Source organism: Poecile atricapillus, chromosome 4, assembly GCF_030490865.1.
Source record: "Poecile atricapillus isolate bPoeAtr1 chromosome 4, bPoeAtr1.hap1, whole genome shotgun sequence".
NCBI lineage: Eukaryota > Metazoa > Chordata > Aves > Passeriformes > Paridae > Poecile > Poecile atricapillus.
The window spans coordinates 25,582,336-25,601,665 of NC_081252.1; the positions used below are offsets into that span (position 1 = coordinate 25,582,336).

Sequence of the window (19,330 nt, forward strand, 5' to 3'; positions counted from 1 at the left end):
AACACTCTTCCTGCCTACCCTTTCCTTCCCCTTCCGTCCCACCCATCTACACAACAGCCATCTTGCCTTGCCTTGAAAGCATCAATGCATTTTCAAAGGCTGTACAGGGAAAAGCTGATCTGTGCTTTCAGAGTCAGAAGGAAGCCAAAAGGAAAGGGTGATATCTTAGGAGCTTATCTGCAAACAGAAAATTCTCCTACACCATCAGAAACCCTAAATCAACCCAGATCTCACCCAGTGGTTTGCATATGTTGCCTAATTAGGCAGCTAATAATGCAGTAACCTTATAGGTACCTGCCCTGGGTCTAACACCATGAGGGTCTATAGCAGAGTGGGTAGCACTAACAAATCACAAACCCCAATATTTTTAAGTACACTTGCACTCACATGCACATTGTCTGGCTTCAATGAGAATGAATCAAAATAGAGTCAGTTACCAAGGAAATAGGAAATCACAAGGACATCAGTGCTTATTTTTCCTCTTTATTTGTGTAAGCTATATTTTACTTTAATAAAGCGTGATTTCCTTGGTTGCACAGAAAAATATTTTCATATGAGATTTTTAATCTAGACAATATTCTCTTTATTGCCTTCCTAAGAAAACACCCTGTTATATCCCAGCTGACTGCTGTGAGCCACTCTAATATAATTTGGCTGCAAATCTAGTAGCTCGTTTTCATTTGAACTGAGTGCGCTGAAGGAGAGGACTGGGGCCCTGGATGGATCAAAGCTGGGCCTTCACGCCACTGGATCACTTCAGCCTGTGCCCAGGATTTAATTAAAGGAAGAAAAACATAACCACGATCAACCCACTGGACTTGTGAGCTGCTAGCAGCCAAGTCCTTCTCTCCCAAACCCCACTTCACTATAAAGACTATTGAGGAACCACCTCAAAGCACTGACATACTCCAAAAGTCACTTGAGACAACTGTACAGACTGCCCCAAACCTTAGTGAGAAAAACCAATTATTTCTCCTGGTGCTCAACACAGAGGGCTCAATTCACCCCCACACAAAGCCAGTCAATGCTGCAAGATGAGTGCTGGCAGATGTGGGCTTGGATTATAGGTGCCCACCACCCACTCCCCGCCTTTAGCCCTGCCTTAAGCAGCTCCAGCTCCCCTACTCCAGTTTGGGTGAGTGCATTTCAGGTATGAACTGCTTCCAAAGATTTACACCTTCAGTTAAAGACAGTGGTGCAACAAGGGCTCTGGAAATTGATATGTGTGTCTGCAAGGAGCAGGGGAGGAGGAAAAAGACATAAGACTTCAGAGGCTCTATTTCTGTCACTACCACAATCATGTTACACCATGGAAGATACAAGCTCATAGTCAATAATCTGTTTTTCCTTGACAGAATGACTAAACTTGTTTTCTGCCTTTCTTGAATCCTAATAGGTTTCAGGTATAATCAAGACAGACAGACTCCTGTTCAGTCAATGGCAATATTTAGCTCCTTCCTCACCTGCAGGCCCAGTCTGCATGAATTCTAGACTGAAAAACAAGCCAGAAGCTTATCTCCATCAGTGATATGTTGCCATTTAACTGCTGCCTCTCACACAGAAACCATGTTTTTCTTTGGTTTTAATGTCACTTTTTATTTCTGGGATGGTTATGCCAGGGCTGTAAAAGATGCTACACACACTGCCAGAGCTGTGTACATCCCACTTTCAAATCTGCCTGTACTCTTCCTTTGCTTTGCACATTGAGGACACCAGGACATCAGTAAGGACAGGACTACAGCCTACATGGTCTAAGGCTCAGTTTAAAATATTTCTGGTATGCCCATCCAACAACCTAGTCTAGCAGCCTTTGGCACCCTCAAGGCTCCATGCCCAAGCACATGGTTCTTTTTTCTACTACTCTGCAACATTTTCTCTCTGCAAAAATGCATATACATATTCAATTCAGGTCTCAAATGAGTAGACAAAATTAAAGCTGTAAGCATTGAATTCCCTATCATCCCTGCAAAACCACCAAAGATAATATGAAAAGAGAAGTTGCCAATAAAAAAAAAAAAAAAAAAAATCCCAAAACAAAGCAGCTTTGTATAATTCAGTATATTGCCTCTGGCTCTACACCAAATCTCTTAGGAAAAAGATCCTTTTCACCTAATGTCTCACAGAATTTGCTAACAGTAAAAGTTTGAAGAACAACAGGATGTCTTTTTTTTCTACCAGTACATCAGTACTGTGTGTGCATGTCTAAATGCCATCTCTTTTACAAGGTATCTCTTTAATATATCTAATTTAGTCTTCTGGCATCCAGGTTTTTATGATGTCTGTTAATGTTGCAAACTCTAATGTCAAATCTGAAGGAAGGAACTGATGGATGATTTGACAAGCAGTGGGAGTCTCCTTTCACACGTATTTTAGCCATCAGTAGAGCAACACAAAAAAGAGAACACTCCTCTAGTGGTTGTGCTTTCTCCCTCAGTCCTTGTAGAAATGGGGACTAATTAAAGACACTACAATATGCAAGACTGTTGTTGGCACTTATTTTCAATTACTGTTGGACCAAATTTTTATAGTGAAGGTGACTGCAGTGCTCAGTGCCTCCAAACCTCAGATTATTTTTTTCTTGAGGTAACCAAAGTAGGTGGGAGTAGGGTTGTTCTGTCACGTAAGTAGGAAGAGATCAGGTGTCAAGTACAGAAGAGAAGCAAGCAGAATGAGACAGTGTGATTTATGAGTGACAAGTATGCAAACTGTTATCACAGAAGTTAAAAGCAATGATCTCTTTTGATGCCATGTCATTCCCCAAGGTGCAGCCCCCTTGCTGAAATAGGCTGTTAATCCAGTCAGTGCAGATACTTATCCTGAATTTAATTCTGCAGCCTGAATAATAGTTACTGGCAGCTAAGGCACTGGACACTTCTGTGCCAGAGACCTGTACACCTGCAGGCTAGTGGACAGAAGAGCAGCAGGATATAAATGGGCACTTCAAAGTGCACAAAAGCCTGACTTCAAGGTCATACCAAATCACACTCTCATGCCTCCATTTTTCATCCCTCTGGAGATGCTCCAGTGTAGATGTTTGCTTTTGCCTAAATATTAAGGATGTATATTTACTGGCTATAATCAGAACAATCCTTGAACACCTAGCTCTATGTATTTTATTAAATCAGGCACATCCCTCCAGCAGTTGCTGGTGAATGTACTGATGGTCATGCATATATGTAGAGAAAGCATGGGATCAGTTTTTTTCTTATCATAACAGCAATCATTTAATTGGCAAAAATTGTGCAGTGAAGGATGGGGTAAGTGTACCCTCTGGGGAATGACAGCTATGGAAAATTACAATTACAAAAACATATGCATGTTTTTTTCTCATATATTAAAGCCCGGGAACAAAGCAGACCCAAAATCCCTTTCCTCTTGTTAGTTTTCCACACAAGAAAGAGTTTTTGTTATATGTTTGCAAGCTGACTAGCAAGAGAAGGCCACTCAATTGAGGTGTGAGAGTGGCTCATGAAAACCTGACCAAGAGAATCTGCAGATGCTGAGAGGCTGACCTTTTGGTCAGAGCTCCTCAGCACTCTGGATGCAAGTTGCAGTTCCATGAGGCACAGGGATCCTGCCAGCTGCACTGGAGCTGCACATCCAGGACTGCTAATGGGCTGGCAAGCGAGCCTGCAGGAGACTGAGCTGTCCCTGCGGCCAGCGGGGGAAGGCACGATCCAAGGTGTCTGTAATTTGGAACAACTTGTAGTGTCTCTTCTGTCATCCTGCTCCCTGGTGAGAGACAGATGTGTTGTCTCTAATCATTCACTGATTGGTATCGGGAGATACATTATCATAATTGGCACATTTGTTCTAATTAACAGAAGGAACCTGCCACATGGCCACCCAATATGAAAAGCAAGACCATCAGCAAGAACAGAAAACTGCAATAACCACCTCAGCCCTACCTGGGAGCTGCAGCTAGCCAGCCAGACCTGTGCTGCCACAGGGTGTTTCCAGCAGCAGCACACATAGACACTGAGACTTGCAAAGCCAGGCCAGGCTTCTGTGCAGACTAAATGAACACAGGGAACATAAATCACACAAGCGATTACACACGCAGGAAAACCTATTACAGAAGCTAATTGCTGATACAAATTTATCCATACCAAATAACCAGCATTCCTAGGCACTTAAATCTCTTGGCACACTTGCGTATGCGTGACTGTTTTAGAAACTGGTAGAGCAGAAACACATCTGCTCCAAAAGAAACCCAAGGATGGAAAAGGAATATGATCTCATCTAGATGCTGCCCTCTTGATCATAAGAGTTGTTCCCTACAAGCCTGGCAATCTCAAGAGCTAAGTCAGCAGGGTCTGAGTTCTGGATCCCAGCTGCTCATTGCCTTCTCTGCACCAACATGCCCTAGAGTGATCTTCAGAGCCAGGAGCACCTGCCAAAACCAGCAATTCCTCTCCCCTCCAGACACAGGAAAAGCCCACCAGTGCACTTTTCCACAAGAAACAGGATGCAAACATCTGGGAGCAGCAAGAAACTCACCTGGATGAAAGGCAATTTGTAATTTTGGAAGGCAAGAACACTGCACCCGTGCCTTCCCCATGCCTGGTTGACACAGTAGGATTGCTTTGCATCTGGTTCCCCATCCACGCTGGCTTGTGGCTGGTGTTCTCTGCAGCTGTGCCAACTGTTCCCAGTGGCACTGCTCACCTTGCAGCAGTCCCTGCTGAGCTGGCACCACCTCCAACAGCCACGGGGAAATCTCAGCTCCCTGGCATCACTTGGATTGTAACATACACACATTCCAGTAATAAAGCATTTGTGAAACTAACTAACTACTGTTTTGGACACAGTACAAGATGTCTAAGTGAGACTGAGAAAACTCTAGCAGTTTTCAGATGAGCCAGCAAAAATTTTGGGTACCTTGAGACTCAAGTGTCTCTTTGAGGAATGCTATCTGATTTTCAATCTGATTTCATCCCAGCAACTGTCTGCTGTCCTCTATGTACTATTGTATGTCTATTTACTGGAAAGATATTTCATACACATTTAAGATTGAAAATAAAAGGAGAAAGAAATGATCTCCAATGAGACTGAAATTACAGCTATGAGAGACTGCAAAACATACTGAGAATGAGACAGCAAATGCAAAACACTATGGTGTTTTGTTCAGTTCTTATTGTGCTTCTGCTGCCAATATGGAGAATTGTTGTTCCTGCTGTGGAAATGCTTCCTTAACTACACATACACCCAGCTTTCTGCTTGCAGGGTGCACGTACAGATGCTGGATGTCTCCAGCCCCATTACAACTTTGCTTTATACACAGCTGGGAAGCCTCAGATCAAACTTCTGAGGTGGACTGGTAGCAACAGGTGGAGAACTTTATTCCACAGTCTCAAATTCAAGCACAGATCATGGCATTATTAAATGAAAACCACAGCATATGCTATGTGGCCATCAGAAGCTGCTGGGATTCTTTTCCCACCTAAAAGTGGTGCTGGAGCCCCATAGCTCACATGTTGACTGGAACTTCTGGCACCATGTGGGTATGTGGACAGGTAGGTTGTGTAAGCTACACCAGAATCCCAGAGCTGTTTTTGCCACAGGAAGCCAGCTGTAGAGAAGAGGATAAGCTAGCAGGATTCAGTACTCTTGTAGAAGATCTCCCATTGTAATATTTCATGGAGGAAGTAGAAGCCTGACTGTTCTCCAGTCCCACAGATCACCCTTGCCTGAACTGAATTATACAGCAACTGGATTCACTTTGGAGCATGCTCTGCCCTCACTTACACTGGCATCAATGGAACTGGACTAGGAAGGATAGGTACAGGGTTAGGTTCCATAGAAATGTCAGATGTCAGAAAAAGCAGTTCTGCAAGAAGACCTGTGCTCTTTGGCATGGGTTTCTGCACTGTGGAAATGAACCGGTAGGAAATGTATAGACAAGGCTATCTAATAACCTAGTAGTCAGCATACCTCCCAGAAAAGCACAAATCCAAATGCAAACCTGTCCTTCAAGCAGGAGGTTGTAACCTATGTCTCATGCTTTGCAAGAATGACTCAACCACTCACCAGTAGGCTGGGGGGTAAAATGTGTGTTCAAAAGGACAGAAATGTAGGGGACCGGGTGCTGACAATTGCAGGGTGCTTTATCCTGTACTTTTGGAGGACAGGCCTGCATGGCCAGACCTTACCCAATGGCTCTCCAGAGCAAAGGATGAGCAGCCCTCATTCATTTTGGACTGTGCTCCTTCATAACACAAACCTGCTTCCCCCTCCCCATTACTTCCTCTCACTGACACCCAAAGGCAGTTCTGCTGTATGTCACAAGGCACTGCAAAGAGCAGTGCCACTTTTCAGCAATTAGCAATTGTTGTCACAAACTCCTCTACTTGTCTGTCTTGGAGCTCACTTTCCTGCTGTGAATATAAAACACTCTCAGTGACACACACCTGCATGGAAACGCACACACATGAACTCCCAATTAAGGGACAACTGCTGCAAAACATAAGAGGCTCTCAGGAAACAATGCAAACAGCAGTCATATAAATAATCAATTAGATGGAGCTGACTATTTGGAGAAGCCCCTAGCTTCCACCAGCCTTTGACTGGGAGACAGCAGATGAATAAAGTTTGTGTCACAGTCATCTTGACTCAGCAAAACACCCTCTTCTGCCTCTTGACTCAGTGATCCTTTTCCTCTTGCTCTAGTTCCTAATTAAAGCCATGAATGTGGATAAATATCACATCCAGTTTTAAGCCCAACTGTGTCACCAAACTGTACATTACACCCTGTTCTGCAATTAAATTACTCTGTGAAACACCTCAATTAAAATTAAAGAAGCAATTACCCCCCCATTAAAGGCACCACAAATCATAAATTTCCATGCAAAAGTTCATCTGGCAGCTTATGGCATATTAACCAATCTTACATCTCATTTGTGTTTTGATCTATAACCTACCCAAATGAGCTAATTTGATGTGACTCAGTGTCTCTAACTATATTTTATCATGTGCAATACGACGCCGGTCTCTTCCAAAGAACAAGTTAAATGAGCTAAGGGGTTAATTGCTAACAACTCAGCCATAACTGTTGGAGCATCACAGAATGGGATCCTTCCTGCCTTCTCAGGTTAGGTTTAGAAAATCGCACACAAAGAGCAGAGTGGAATTGAAATGGATGTTTCTGTTCATGCTGGGGAGCTGCAACTGTCTGACTTCCACTGAGCGTGAGGCTGGCGGCTCAGACTGCTGATCTCACCACCTGACCCTACTGCTCCCCATGGGGGAAAAGCAGAAGGCAGAGAAGCATAGAGCTAGGGTAGGGGGCTGTTTGTTTTTATGTCCACTCATTTTTTTCTCTTTTTGTCACAGCAGGAATATGTGGGTTTGCTCCTTCCCCCCTCAGCTACGTGCGGAAACCTCAGTGTAACAGCACCTATGCTGGATCTCCTGCTGCTGCCATGCACTGCAACAGCCCAAACATTTACCTGCATGGTTCAGAACCTGGAGGTTTGTTCAGCTTGATATTGGCTATAAACCTGGGAGTAGGGAGGGATGCCATGGAGCAGCTGACACCCACACTGGTCAGGGCTGGTGGGCAGGGGTGTGTGACTGCAGAGAAGCTGATCTGTTTTTTCCAGAGACCATGGAAGCCCTCGATTCTTTACGTTGTCCCAAGCAAACAAGGAGATGTACTTCGATTTGGCCTCAGGCCCTGAGGCTGGTGTATTTTAACACACCTGTTTGTATTTGGATTTTGAGTTTTTCTTTTTTTTTCATAGTGCCCATGATCTGAGCCTGCTTTAATGCTTGTCATGTACTAGTGGATCTGAGGGACTGGCAAGTGTTGCTTTAAAAGCTTTGCCTGCCCATCTCGGTCTTTGTCCTTCTTGACCTCTGGAGAAGCCGTATATTGCTATGTGGTTCAGCTTTTCAGTAGTCCTAAGATCTGCTCTAGCATTGATCCATAAGAGCTTGACACAGTTAATTGCAATTAAATATGCTGGGAATGATAAGACTGAATTCCCCAGATACTGAAGAGAGGACAGAATTTATCCCTGAGCATGCTTGTTCTCACCACTTTGAAATACCAGGAAAAAAAGATAAACAAACTGACACCCAACAGAGAATGAAGGGGGAGAATGAAATCAAAGAGCAAAAGCAAGCAAAAGGGACTCTGGACTCCAGCACTGCACCACATTACACTGAAGGTGCATTTTGTACAGCCTCACAGTGTAAGCTTTTCTTCATCTGTTTTGATGTTAAATCCAGTGACTCCTTCAGAAGCCAGTAAGTAAAAAAAAAAACAAACCTAAACAAAACACAGACTCCAGAGTTTGAAGAATCTAAAGCACATGCTCACCAAAGCATTTGGAAATGCTGCTCACAGCTGCAACATATCCATTATCCTACTCAGAATCAAAGCAGTGTTTCAAAAAGATGGAAAACAGCCTCAGTCTGCTGGCTGCCTTCTCCCAAGCCCTTCTTATAGTTACCTGTACCATCATATCAGAAACTTCCCCAAAGAAATAAATTAAGTCTTAAACAAAGAACTCATTCATCTTTAAATTAAAATAATCATGTAATCCTTCAACCCACCAAGTTATCTTTCATCTTTCCTTATTTTTTTTTTTTTCCTTAAATTTATCTTACTAGCTTCAGCAAGTGGCTGTAATAAAGTGTCACATTAAGGTATTCATATTCATTAGTGTTCAGGTCTTTGTTCTTTTAATAGTGTTGGAAAGAATCTACAAAGAGGCTGTATTAGGCGGCTGTCCAATCTGGGTGTTTGATCTCCTTCTGACTTCAAAAGTCAGAAGAGGAAAAAAACCCACATTGAGAATGGCTCTTTTGAATGTCAGATAGGGAGTATAAGATTTCTGAGCCTGCCAAGTGTTAATTGGTGTCTGCCCTGACCATGGTACAAATAAGATTCAGAGTCAGTCAATGCACCGTCATGAAGGGCTATTGACAGAGTGAGCAGGATACTGGAAGGCAGGAAAAAGCACAACTGTTATGGCAGCAGCTCACAGAGGATTTTTTCAGAGATCACTTTCCACAAATCATGTTAAATTATGCAGTTTGGGTCTCAGCCACGCGACTGGGTATAACAGACCTTTCTGAGGGAACAATCGGCCTGGCTGCTGAAATTCCAGCGGTGCTTGTAGCACTGCATAAAAACCAACCTACCTGTCAGTGTCAATCTCTGTTTCTAGCAAAGGAAATGAAGCTCCCCAGTACTACCCTGCACTGCCCAAACAACACATCCCAGCACAAAAACTCCTGCCATGGTACAACAAGAAGTTGATTTGATGCAAAGAAACATCAGAAAGGAAAACAAAAACCTGCTGCTGAGTTCCTGACGAAACCCAACTGATTAATATTACAGTTGTCAGCAAGCTGGCTCGGCAGACCTAAACACTCTTTGCAGTTTTGGAGATCTTAATGGGGAAAGAAAACAGCCTACAGAACAAGAAAATGGGAAAAATCTCCTGTGCTAATTATTCTTTTTGATGTTTGTGGATACGTTTCTGCAATTCTGATTAAATCTAAACTCGGGTTAGATGGGGAGGTAGCACTTTAAGCTTCATCTCCTGAGAAATCAGCCATCAGAGCTGAGTGACAACCACTTTGCTACTTAGCCATGACAGTCTGACTTATCCTAATGCAAATTGGCAACAGTTTCTTCTGTGCGTGGTAGAGGAAAACCGAAGAGAATTCAGATAGGGGAATTACCGTCATTAGCAATCAATTTTTCTCTTAACAGCCGCAGTGGATTTAGGATTTCAGAGGCCCCCTGTGACTCAGGGAACCCCCTTCTGTGAGCTGTGAGTCTGGAGCTGGAGGCACCGCTGCACTTAGGGAAGCTGCTGCTCACTGATGTCAGGCACAGATTCTGCTGAAGGGCAGGCTGGCTCCTGCAGGGGGAAGACAGGCTACCCACTCTGGGTTTGCTTAAAAGCTGGTAGAAAAACAGCTAAGGCCCTGAAGATGGCTTCTTAGGCAGATACATCCTCTATTTTCCCAAACCTCATGCTGCTTTACCTGGGAGCCTCTGTACCATGGTACATCCTCTCAAGCCAAGTTGGCAGGGTGGTGCATATACATGTGAGTGAAGTATAGTCTGGCAAACTAAAAATTAAAACATGTTTGAAAGGTGCCCCTCAGAATAAATGATTATTTTTTTTTCTTTAAAAGCAAAAGGAAAGATAGCAGGCTGGTTCCCCCGTATACATGTCCTCTCGATGCCAGATACAGTTGTGGCTTTTCAAAGGGAAGAAAAAACTGAAACCAAACCACCTGCAGCTCTGCCCAGCAAGGCACCACAACCCAAAGCCATTAATCAGGTCCCAATTAATCTTGTCTATGAGCAGCAGTCAGCCAGCTCTCCATTAACACCCGTTCGTCATGCCCTGCTCTAAGTCACTGCACCATTAGCCACCCATCAGGCCTTACTTAGGATGTGCCAGTGCCACACACTGCTGCTGTTGCTCACCTCAGCTACTGGGATGCCTTCAGGGGGACGGCACTGGAGCAGGACCTCTTGCTCCAGGGACACTTCTTTCCCTAAGGGCTCCTGCTCGAAAGTTTTCCGGAGATCTGAGAAGGAGGAAGAAAATAAAATCATTAACATTATTATCAGCCGGACATTTAAATTACATTTGATTGCCACGCTGGATATATGCAAGAGACAAACTCTGCTCCCTGTAAAATAAACCATTAAAAAACTCTGAGTCATGTTTTCACTTCATTCAAATATTAAGCAAAGATTTCACAGTGGATTTATTACTCACATTGTGGTACAGCATGTGAACCCAGTGAGCAACCAAGGCTGCCTGAGGAAGGTCATGTCCAGACACAGAACAAATAGTGAAACAAGTCCCTTCTTCAGATAATTTACATTTGGTAAACTATACCAAGTACTTTTTAGTACTTCACTAAAAAAAAGTTATGGAAAATTAAATAAATCTGTAAAACTGCAGCATATAAACTGAGTTGCCTTAAATGCATAGATGAAAGTGCTCGTGCTGTGATTTAATGTACTTTTAGCTCATAAGCATTAACTTTACAGCTTTAGCTAATTTATGTACACCTTATCATTATCCCTGTAGCAGTAAGTTATTATTATTATTAATAATAATAATAATGTAGTGATAATAATGATAATAATAAAAAGTCACTTTAAGTAGTTGAACCATGTTTGGATCTCTCCGCAGCACCACAGAAATGCAGCAGACTGACAGGGCATCGAATGCACCTCCAAAGATCAGACCAGTTCATTGTACTGGACAGCTGCAAAGTCTGGCTATTTTGTACCCCTCTGTAACTGATGGTAAAATGGACTTGAGAAGTTCCCTCCTTATCACTATCTCTGTGTTTCTGCCATGGACTGGCACCCTCCCCACTGTGCCAGGGGGGACGTGGCTTTGGCAAACTGAGCATTCAGCCCCAGTAGCTACTGGGGATATTTCTCCCTGCTGCCAGCTCCTTCTGCAAATGGATGTGAAGCCATGCTTAAAGTCACATCAAAGAGCTGGCCTGATTTCAAAAACTTTACAACTCAGTTATTTTTGTTTTACTTCTTGTTCTGAAGTCAAACCATTTCCGTACATCAGCTCACGGTGAGGTTGCACAAATACTTGTGCCATATTGGCAACAAACACAGTCATATGGGAACAATTTAAAAGCCAGCTATTTAATATTTTGAAGCCATAACCTATGACTGGACTAGAAAACAGATCACTGAATTGAACCAGTTTACAAATAAACTGCACAAAGAGCTATTTTTGTTCTAGTTTACCTCCAAGACCTGATTAAGAGCTGACCCACAAGGAACTGCTTCAGTGCTACCAAAAGGCAAAACCTGGGGCTGGCAAAAGCAGAGATGGAAAAGGAGATGGGGTGGCTGCCACCAAAATCAGCTCCTCTGATACCCTGAAATTTTGAATAGAACGAGACCTCTATCTCTTTTTCTCTATCTCATTATTGGGAAAATATGATTGTTCAACTACCTGGAATTAAGTATCAGATCAATGGTACCATGAAAAAGCTGTGTCATAGTTGGAGGTGCTCATTTTAACTTGATACAGTGGCAAACCTCTGACATTCAAGCATTTCCCCAGTGAAACTGAGGTATCTCAGCCCTTCCTGTGCATCACAGAGAAGCATGAGAGAAGCAGCCCCACACTTCATTGCTTTCCCACCAGCAGCATTCTTGCTCCCTCTGGCACACATGGCAGAGAGTCCTGGCCACAGTTTAAGGCACTGAAAGATAAGCTTTGGTACATCCTACTGCAACAACATAAGAAATTGCAGCCTACAGCTCTCTGCTTGGTTGGGATTACCTTCTGTCAAAAGGGAGCACAGGCCAATGTCAGATACCTCACTACAAACCCCATCATTCCAACCTCAGCTGCTGCTGAAGAGGGCTTTACCCTACAACACTGGGTAACTTAGGGAAAAGAGGAGGAGCAAAAATCTGGACATGAATGTTTCTTAGGATGACTGCCAAGTTTTGCCAGGCTGTTCCTGTCAGCATCCCTGTGACACTGGAGTTATTCCAAGCCAGTGAGGCTTGTCCATGTCACAGCAGCCACAGCAAGTCTCTGATGTCTGTACAGAGCTCCCAAAGCATTGCCAGCACTAGCAGCTTCATCCCACCCTCTGACAGGTCATTCAGGGGACATTTGGGTTCTACGGCTCCATTTGAGTAAACCTTAAACCTTCCTAGTGCCCTTGGGTGTGAATCATTCCAAGGACGAAATGCTGAGTTTTGGCTTCCTGCAGTTCTGCACATTAAACAAGGAAATGAGCAGTTCTTTCGGGAGCTGGTAGGTTTCTTGGGAAGTTACATTCTTCTTTGGGCCCAGGCTTCTCACCCATCCTGTGGGCTTGATAGGTATGCTGGGCCCACAGAATGTCAGGATAATGCTGTTTGCTATAAATTAGCAAACAGCTGGGGTTATATTGCTAGCAGTACCCATAAGATCATATTATTGCTAGTTCCATAGGTACCTTCAGAAGAAAAGGATTACCTCTCCATCAGGTACACCTTAGTGCATTTAGCAGGTACACACACGTGCACAATGCAGACAATTATTGTGCTCTAATATAATGGTTGAGGGAAAATGAGAAGGTTACTGTAATGGTCATAGAAGCATATAAGCACAGTATTAAATAGCATATTAATAATAGCTTTCAGGTGTTCAGGCTGAAGACAGTAGAAGGAGATTAGATAATAATCTGAATATTTTTCTTGACATGTTGATTTACTGTCCTGCCTACCTTCCTGAAATATTTAACAAAGCTCTGGTTCTGCATTGCCTTAGATGCTCAATAATCACCTCTCCCATAAAGCACTTGCCTTTAGAAAAATCCCCAAGTTTTAATGCATACAAAAGTAAATAGCATTAATCTAGAAATGTTCAATAACAGTAAAAAAGTCCCCTTTAACCTCTTTGTCACCAACAGCTGGAATTGCTGGGCATGAACAGCCCCTTTTCCCTGGGAACGGTTGTAGTGGTGCTGCCGCAGGTGAGATGAACCCTGTGGGAGCCTGGCTCCCCCAGCTGCCCCCACCCACAGGGCCTTGCTGTGGGAGGATGCTCTAATGGCACCGTGGGGTTCAGGCATTTCAATGATCCACAAACTAAAAATACACTAAGTAGGGCCTTTGACATAATAGGCAGTAATGTTCTCAAAGGAGCCATTAGATACTATTGAGTAAATTATACTAATTTGGCAGGGGTGAAAGTACATAATTGTGTATTTACAAGACTGGGAGCTCTTATATCCTGTTGGCTCCCTCCCACGTGTTCACAGCTTTATCCCACCACCTCCCACAGCAGCTATGTCACCTACAAATGGCTCCAGATGGTAACAATGCAGGGCATTTATGGTTAGTTGACCTAACCAAGCATAAGGCTGGCTGGTTGTGACACACACAAGATGGGTTTTTAGCTGATGAAGAAGAAGCAGCGGGCTTGGACAAACATCTTCATCACCTTCTGTAACTATCATGAAACAGCCCACTTGGACAGCACTGGGTTTTGAAATGGCTGCTCTTTCTCTATGGCCCTTGCTGTGATTTCTGTGGATAACAATGACATCCTTCTAATTCTTCAATCTTCAGCTTCCTTTGCCATTTAACAATTATAGTTATCATGGGAACATCACACTGTCAGCTGGGAGTGGGTGAGCTTGCGAATGTACTGAGGGACTTTGGATCTTTCCCAAGCAGAGTATTTTCAATAGCACTTTTCAATTTCTCAAAGTGTTGTTTAAGTTACAATTGCTTGTGAGTGACGAGAGAAGGGATTCATTTTCCCAGAGAATGGTAAAAGACTAATAAAATACATCCCAGTTAAAAAAAGAGAAAAAGCAGAAGCTTTAACAATCTTCTGAAAATATGCCTGGAAAAGCAAATCAATAAAACATTTGATCCATTCTGGATCAGGACCTCTCTGTCTGTGAAGCGGCAGTGTGGATTATTAAAGCCTTGGGTGGGCAGCAGACACTGAAAGAGCACCTTCCCTACCCTCACCTTCCATAGGGGGGATGCAAGAGAAAGGCAGCTGCACTTTCTTTCCATTATTAGTTTGGTAATGTAGAATAATCCTATACTGCCTGTGCTGGCAAGACTCTTCCTCCCTTCATGTAGGTAATATTCTCCATGGTGGAGAGAGGCAGGGTGGACAGTGCTGCTGAAGGGCCCATCTTGTCTTTCAGCAGCTCTCTGACAGATCTCACCCAGCTGCAGGCAGGGATGTCACTGCCAGGCTCAGGTAACAGCCTGCACCCTCACCAGGCACTTCACCCCACCTCTACCTTCCCTTCAAGGCTGTCTTCATAAAAGAAACCAAAGGCAGCAATTAAAATTCTGGTCTGCCACCTCGAGCCAGACTATTTTCCTCACTAAAGCATAGTCCTAGTAAATTCAGAGGGGGCTCTTGTGGCATATATCGCAGCATGTTTACAGCATACTTATGGTGAGACTTCCCTCCAAGACTCCTGAAATACTCCTGCACAACCCTCTCTGGTAAGGACATATGGCTGCATAAGAGCTGCACTGAAATGAGAGGATTTTCATAAGCATAAAACTGAAATAAATTAATGGGAAATCAGATTCTCAGTGTACACCATATTGTTAACTTTACTTATGAATTGCTATGCTTTTTGGACAAAGGGGCATTAGATCTCATTTCTGATGCACTGCTAAATTACTTCATTATATGTTTAATGCATTCTTATCTTACAAAACACTCAGAAGTTGCATTTTTGCCTGCCAAAGGTAATAGATTATACAGGAAGTCATGTCATTTCCCCACTTCCTCTTCTACCTGTCAGCTTCTAAGAAAGAGCGAAGACCGACCCCATTATTTTTTTTTTTTTAATCAAATATATTTTATCACAGTTGTTCTGGGTTTTACAGTGATGTGTGGGTGGGTAAAACTATAAGGATATCTTTTATCATTTCTGAGAAATGTGATAAGAGGCAGACCAGGCGCTTCAACACGGTGCTAATGCAAGGGTGACTAATGAATGAGCATGAAAAACGGACACTTGTCAGCCAGGAATTAGATGCAAACCAGACGAACAGAACAAGGCAGCATTACTGTCAGGGAAAGATGGATTTCTGCCCTTGGTAGACCTTTAAGACTCTCTTCTCCTTCTAGCAACTTCAACGTCAACTTTCCTATAACAAACAATCTAAAATATGAGCAAGCTTTAAGAGCACAAAGAGCAAAAACCCCACATTTCTTTTCTATACAACTGTCATATTAACTATGGCCACTGGGAGAAATATGTTCAGTGTGTGCTTTCAGAGAAACAAAGGCTTAAGAATGTGAAAAGATCTCCACAAAAAGCATGTATTTCCATACAGAAGATAGCTTCCTTTACATAGGTAAGTATATACAGCCATCTATATAAAAACAAATGTGTCATAAGCAAAAAATACAATTAAAACACTAAAGTGAGTATGGCTTGGTATAATTTTAGCTGTTATAAGAGGATTGGTATGTGACATGTAAGATTTCAAATCTACCTCCTTCCCTTGAGAATGTTCTCAAGAGGCAAGGTTCAGTTCTGTTTAATTTTACCTGGTCTAATAATAACACCCAAACAGAAAAATAATTGTGGAAAAAGAGTGGTAAAATGCTACTGATCTACAAAGTGAAAGAGAATCTACATGCTTGTGAAAACACATCTCAGTACATTTGTTCCCAGACTTGGATGGCTGATTCTTAGTTCAAGAAACATGACTAATATTGTAAACCTGGTCTCTTCCATCACTTTCCACAACGTGGATAGAGTTGAAACACCTTTTTGCTTCAAAAAAAGCCACAAAAGACTGAATTACAAATCTAAATGCAAGAAACCCTGCCCTGTCAGGCATACTTTGGCCTTGCTTTTCTGTTCACAGCTGGGTCTATGACCTTTGTGTGGGGATCAATGACAGTGGTGGGAAAGCAATGGAAAGGTTAGGTACAAAAACCTCTTTTTTTCCCCATTTTGTTCTTGTGTGGTTGCAGCTCTGTGTTTGATTAATTAGATCAAACCAGATTTCCAGTGAGACAGCCACAGGGGTGTCATCAGTCTGTAACCCAGGGGATCCCTCTGCAGTATCTATCAATGGCTTTTCTAAGTGTGGTGTCTTGCCCTGCGGAGTCCCCTGCTGTATCAGCTGCACACTGGGCCTTGATCAAAGCCTCCTGCCCTCCTCCAGAGCACCGCTGTTCATGGAATGGGATTGCAGCTGGACAGGGTTGTGCTCTCGGCTGGCCCACGCTTCAGCAGCTGGAGCTGAAGACTGAAGAAATAAGCCAACACCTCAAAACTCTCCCTTAATGCTCAATACACTACTCTGTGCTACTCTTTCCTTTTCTGGAGGGGCTATTTCATTTCTGGCCAGTCCTTAAAGACAAATGCTGCATCACCAGGAGGCTGACACAGCCACCTTCTCATTCTGCAGAGGAACATCCTGAATGTTGGAACTTCCACCTTTCCAAAGACGCCTGGCAGCTCATGGCTTGGGCTGAGCTTGTCTTTAGCCCTCTGGTGGCCCTGGCAGTAAGGCTGACATCCCACCTAGCCAGGAATCAGCAGGAGCTTCCATACTGAACAGCTGAGGGGGACTGCAGGAGCTTCTTGGAAGTGCACACCTTGTTTTGGGGATGCAGGCTGTTCTATCCACTGACCTGAGCTACAGAATGAGGTGAGGAACACCCTTCGCTTGCCAGGCTACAATCTGCAAGACAATCTGCATGAACCCAGGACCTTCTCTCCTCTTTTATTTCCTTTGTATTTTCAGCCTGAGCAAATGGGAGGTGCAGACTGGCCAGCCCTCATCCTGCCAATGGCATCTTCAGCCAGCTGGGGATAACACTATACCCTGAAGACTCTAGAGACTCACTCCTTACACATCTGCTAAAAAAACATTTTTTCCCTTTGTCTCTTTAGCTCCAAGCTAATTCAGACAGGTGCTGGTAAGACTAAACAGTTTTTTTCAACACAGCTTCCATGTGGGCTGTGCTATTATAAAGAATGACCCACTCAACACATTTGGTATTGAAACAACTGTAAGAAATACAAGTAAACAAACTTTGTCAAGAATTCACTGAGCAGATGGGTTCCCAGGTGTACACTGATCACACTGATCTCCTCCCCTTCTATTTCTGCTTGGTAGCCCAATATTTTGTTGTAAGCTTTGTTGTTGTAAACTGTAACCTTCAAGTTGTAACCTGAAAACCAACTTATAAACTTAATTCTATTCATTATTTTATTTGGTGATTGAAGATGGACTCCTAAGTTCTTGTTTTTCAAATAAATCTAAATGTAATATTCAAATGTCCTAACCTTGACAGGTGACTTTTTACATGGCAGATGTGCTAAAGGTACTAAAGACATTGGATTGGAAACATCAGGTGTACATTACAATTTATATGTAGAATTGAATTTAAAAGACACTGAAACACTAAAACTAAAAACTCTTTATATAAGTGCTGTTTTGTTGTTGCTCTTCTGATACACTAACCTAACTCACACAGCTGTGTGGTCACTGCTAAAATATAAGCAAAAGTTTGTTAGCTTCCTGGCTGGATCTATTAGCACTAAGGCCCTAATCAGCCTGTACTGAAAGATGGCAATTTATTAGGAATGACAGTGTAGGTAGGATATTCTCAAAGCTCCTACAGAGAGATTAAATTAATGTAAATTCAGTAAAGGAGTTTCCTTTTGTTTCTTAAGCAATGCTAACATCAAGTCCACACTAATTCATAGTCTTGGCTCTTCGGTGCAATGCAATGTAATTTCTATTTATTACTTCTGCAACTGTGTTCTTAAATTTGGGAGTGGTCTTGCCTGTTAAGTGGGAAGTGGTACAGAAGTGTGCTTTTCAGGAGCACTAGCAGAGAGGCAGGCAGGACTGAATATGCTAAATGCACAGTTAACCTCTCTGCTGCTCTTTCTGTAATCTGCTGTCCTTCAGTAATCTCAGCCCACATGCCTCAGTCATTCCTTTATTAACTCTGAGCAGCAGATATTGATTAGTAGCAACTTAAATGGTACACAAGGAAGGAAGGAATTAAGGTCCTATCTCTGCTAACTCCCATACGCACTTGCCAAGGTACACAAACCACATTTTTATGGTATTTTTTTAATACTGGATATCCTGGATGTACCTTCCCATTAAAATTTTCAATTGTTGACCTTCCTAGCTCCCCCTGCTTATCTCAACATCCACCCAACTTTGTTCCTATTGCAAAGGGCTGTAATGCTTTAGTGGCTGCAGAATGTGTCCTCACAGCTCTGCTTGGATCAGGTATGTGAAGAGAGGGAAGAAAGACACTGCAGCCATATGCCATGGAGCATGGGCCCCAGCACCAAAAGGTGAGATAAACAAGTATCAGTAAAGAATATGTGGTTGTTTTTTCATATCTGCTTCTTTGCATAAATGCAAACCCCTTGTAAGCAGAGATGAACCAATCTGTTTTTCTGTACTGCATTTATCTTATCAGCATACAGTATCTGACATACATATATTAATTGCATGCCTTTGAAAAAAATGTTTGGGGGAATAAAGGCTTTCAGATAAGTACATGGGAAACTATAGTACAAAATTATTAAAAATATTAACGAGTACAGTTCTTTAGTACATCAGGGCTTTTTAATTTTTTTATTTTTGTTTTTGTTTTAATTCTGATTTTAGGATAATTAATAAAAGAAAAGAAAAAACTATTCACATCCATTACACCAAAAATATCAGGTAATAGAAATTACAGAAAAAGCTTCTATTTTATCAAAGATGTTCAACAAATCAAAAACATGGAAACATATTTAGGGCTTCAGTTTTTACCGTATTTTCTCAAGG

The 19,330-nt window shown here is 42.6% G+C and overlaps 1 protein-coding gene across 2 annotated transcripts in view; it reads right to left on the reverse strand.

The window, feature by feature from the left end:
* UNC5C (unc-5 netrin receptor C) overlaps positions 1-19,330 on the reverse strand; it is a 248,648-nt gene that overhangs the window by 48,505 nt on the left and 180,813 nt on the right. For both annotated transcript variants that reach the window (XM_058838631.1, XM_058838630.1), the window contains exon 4: positions 10,457-10,560. In XM_058838631.1, coding sequence (XP_058694614.1) covers positions 10,457-10,560 — 104 coding nt within the window. The remainder of the gene's footprint in view (positions 1-10,456; positions 10,561-19,330) is intronic.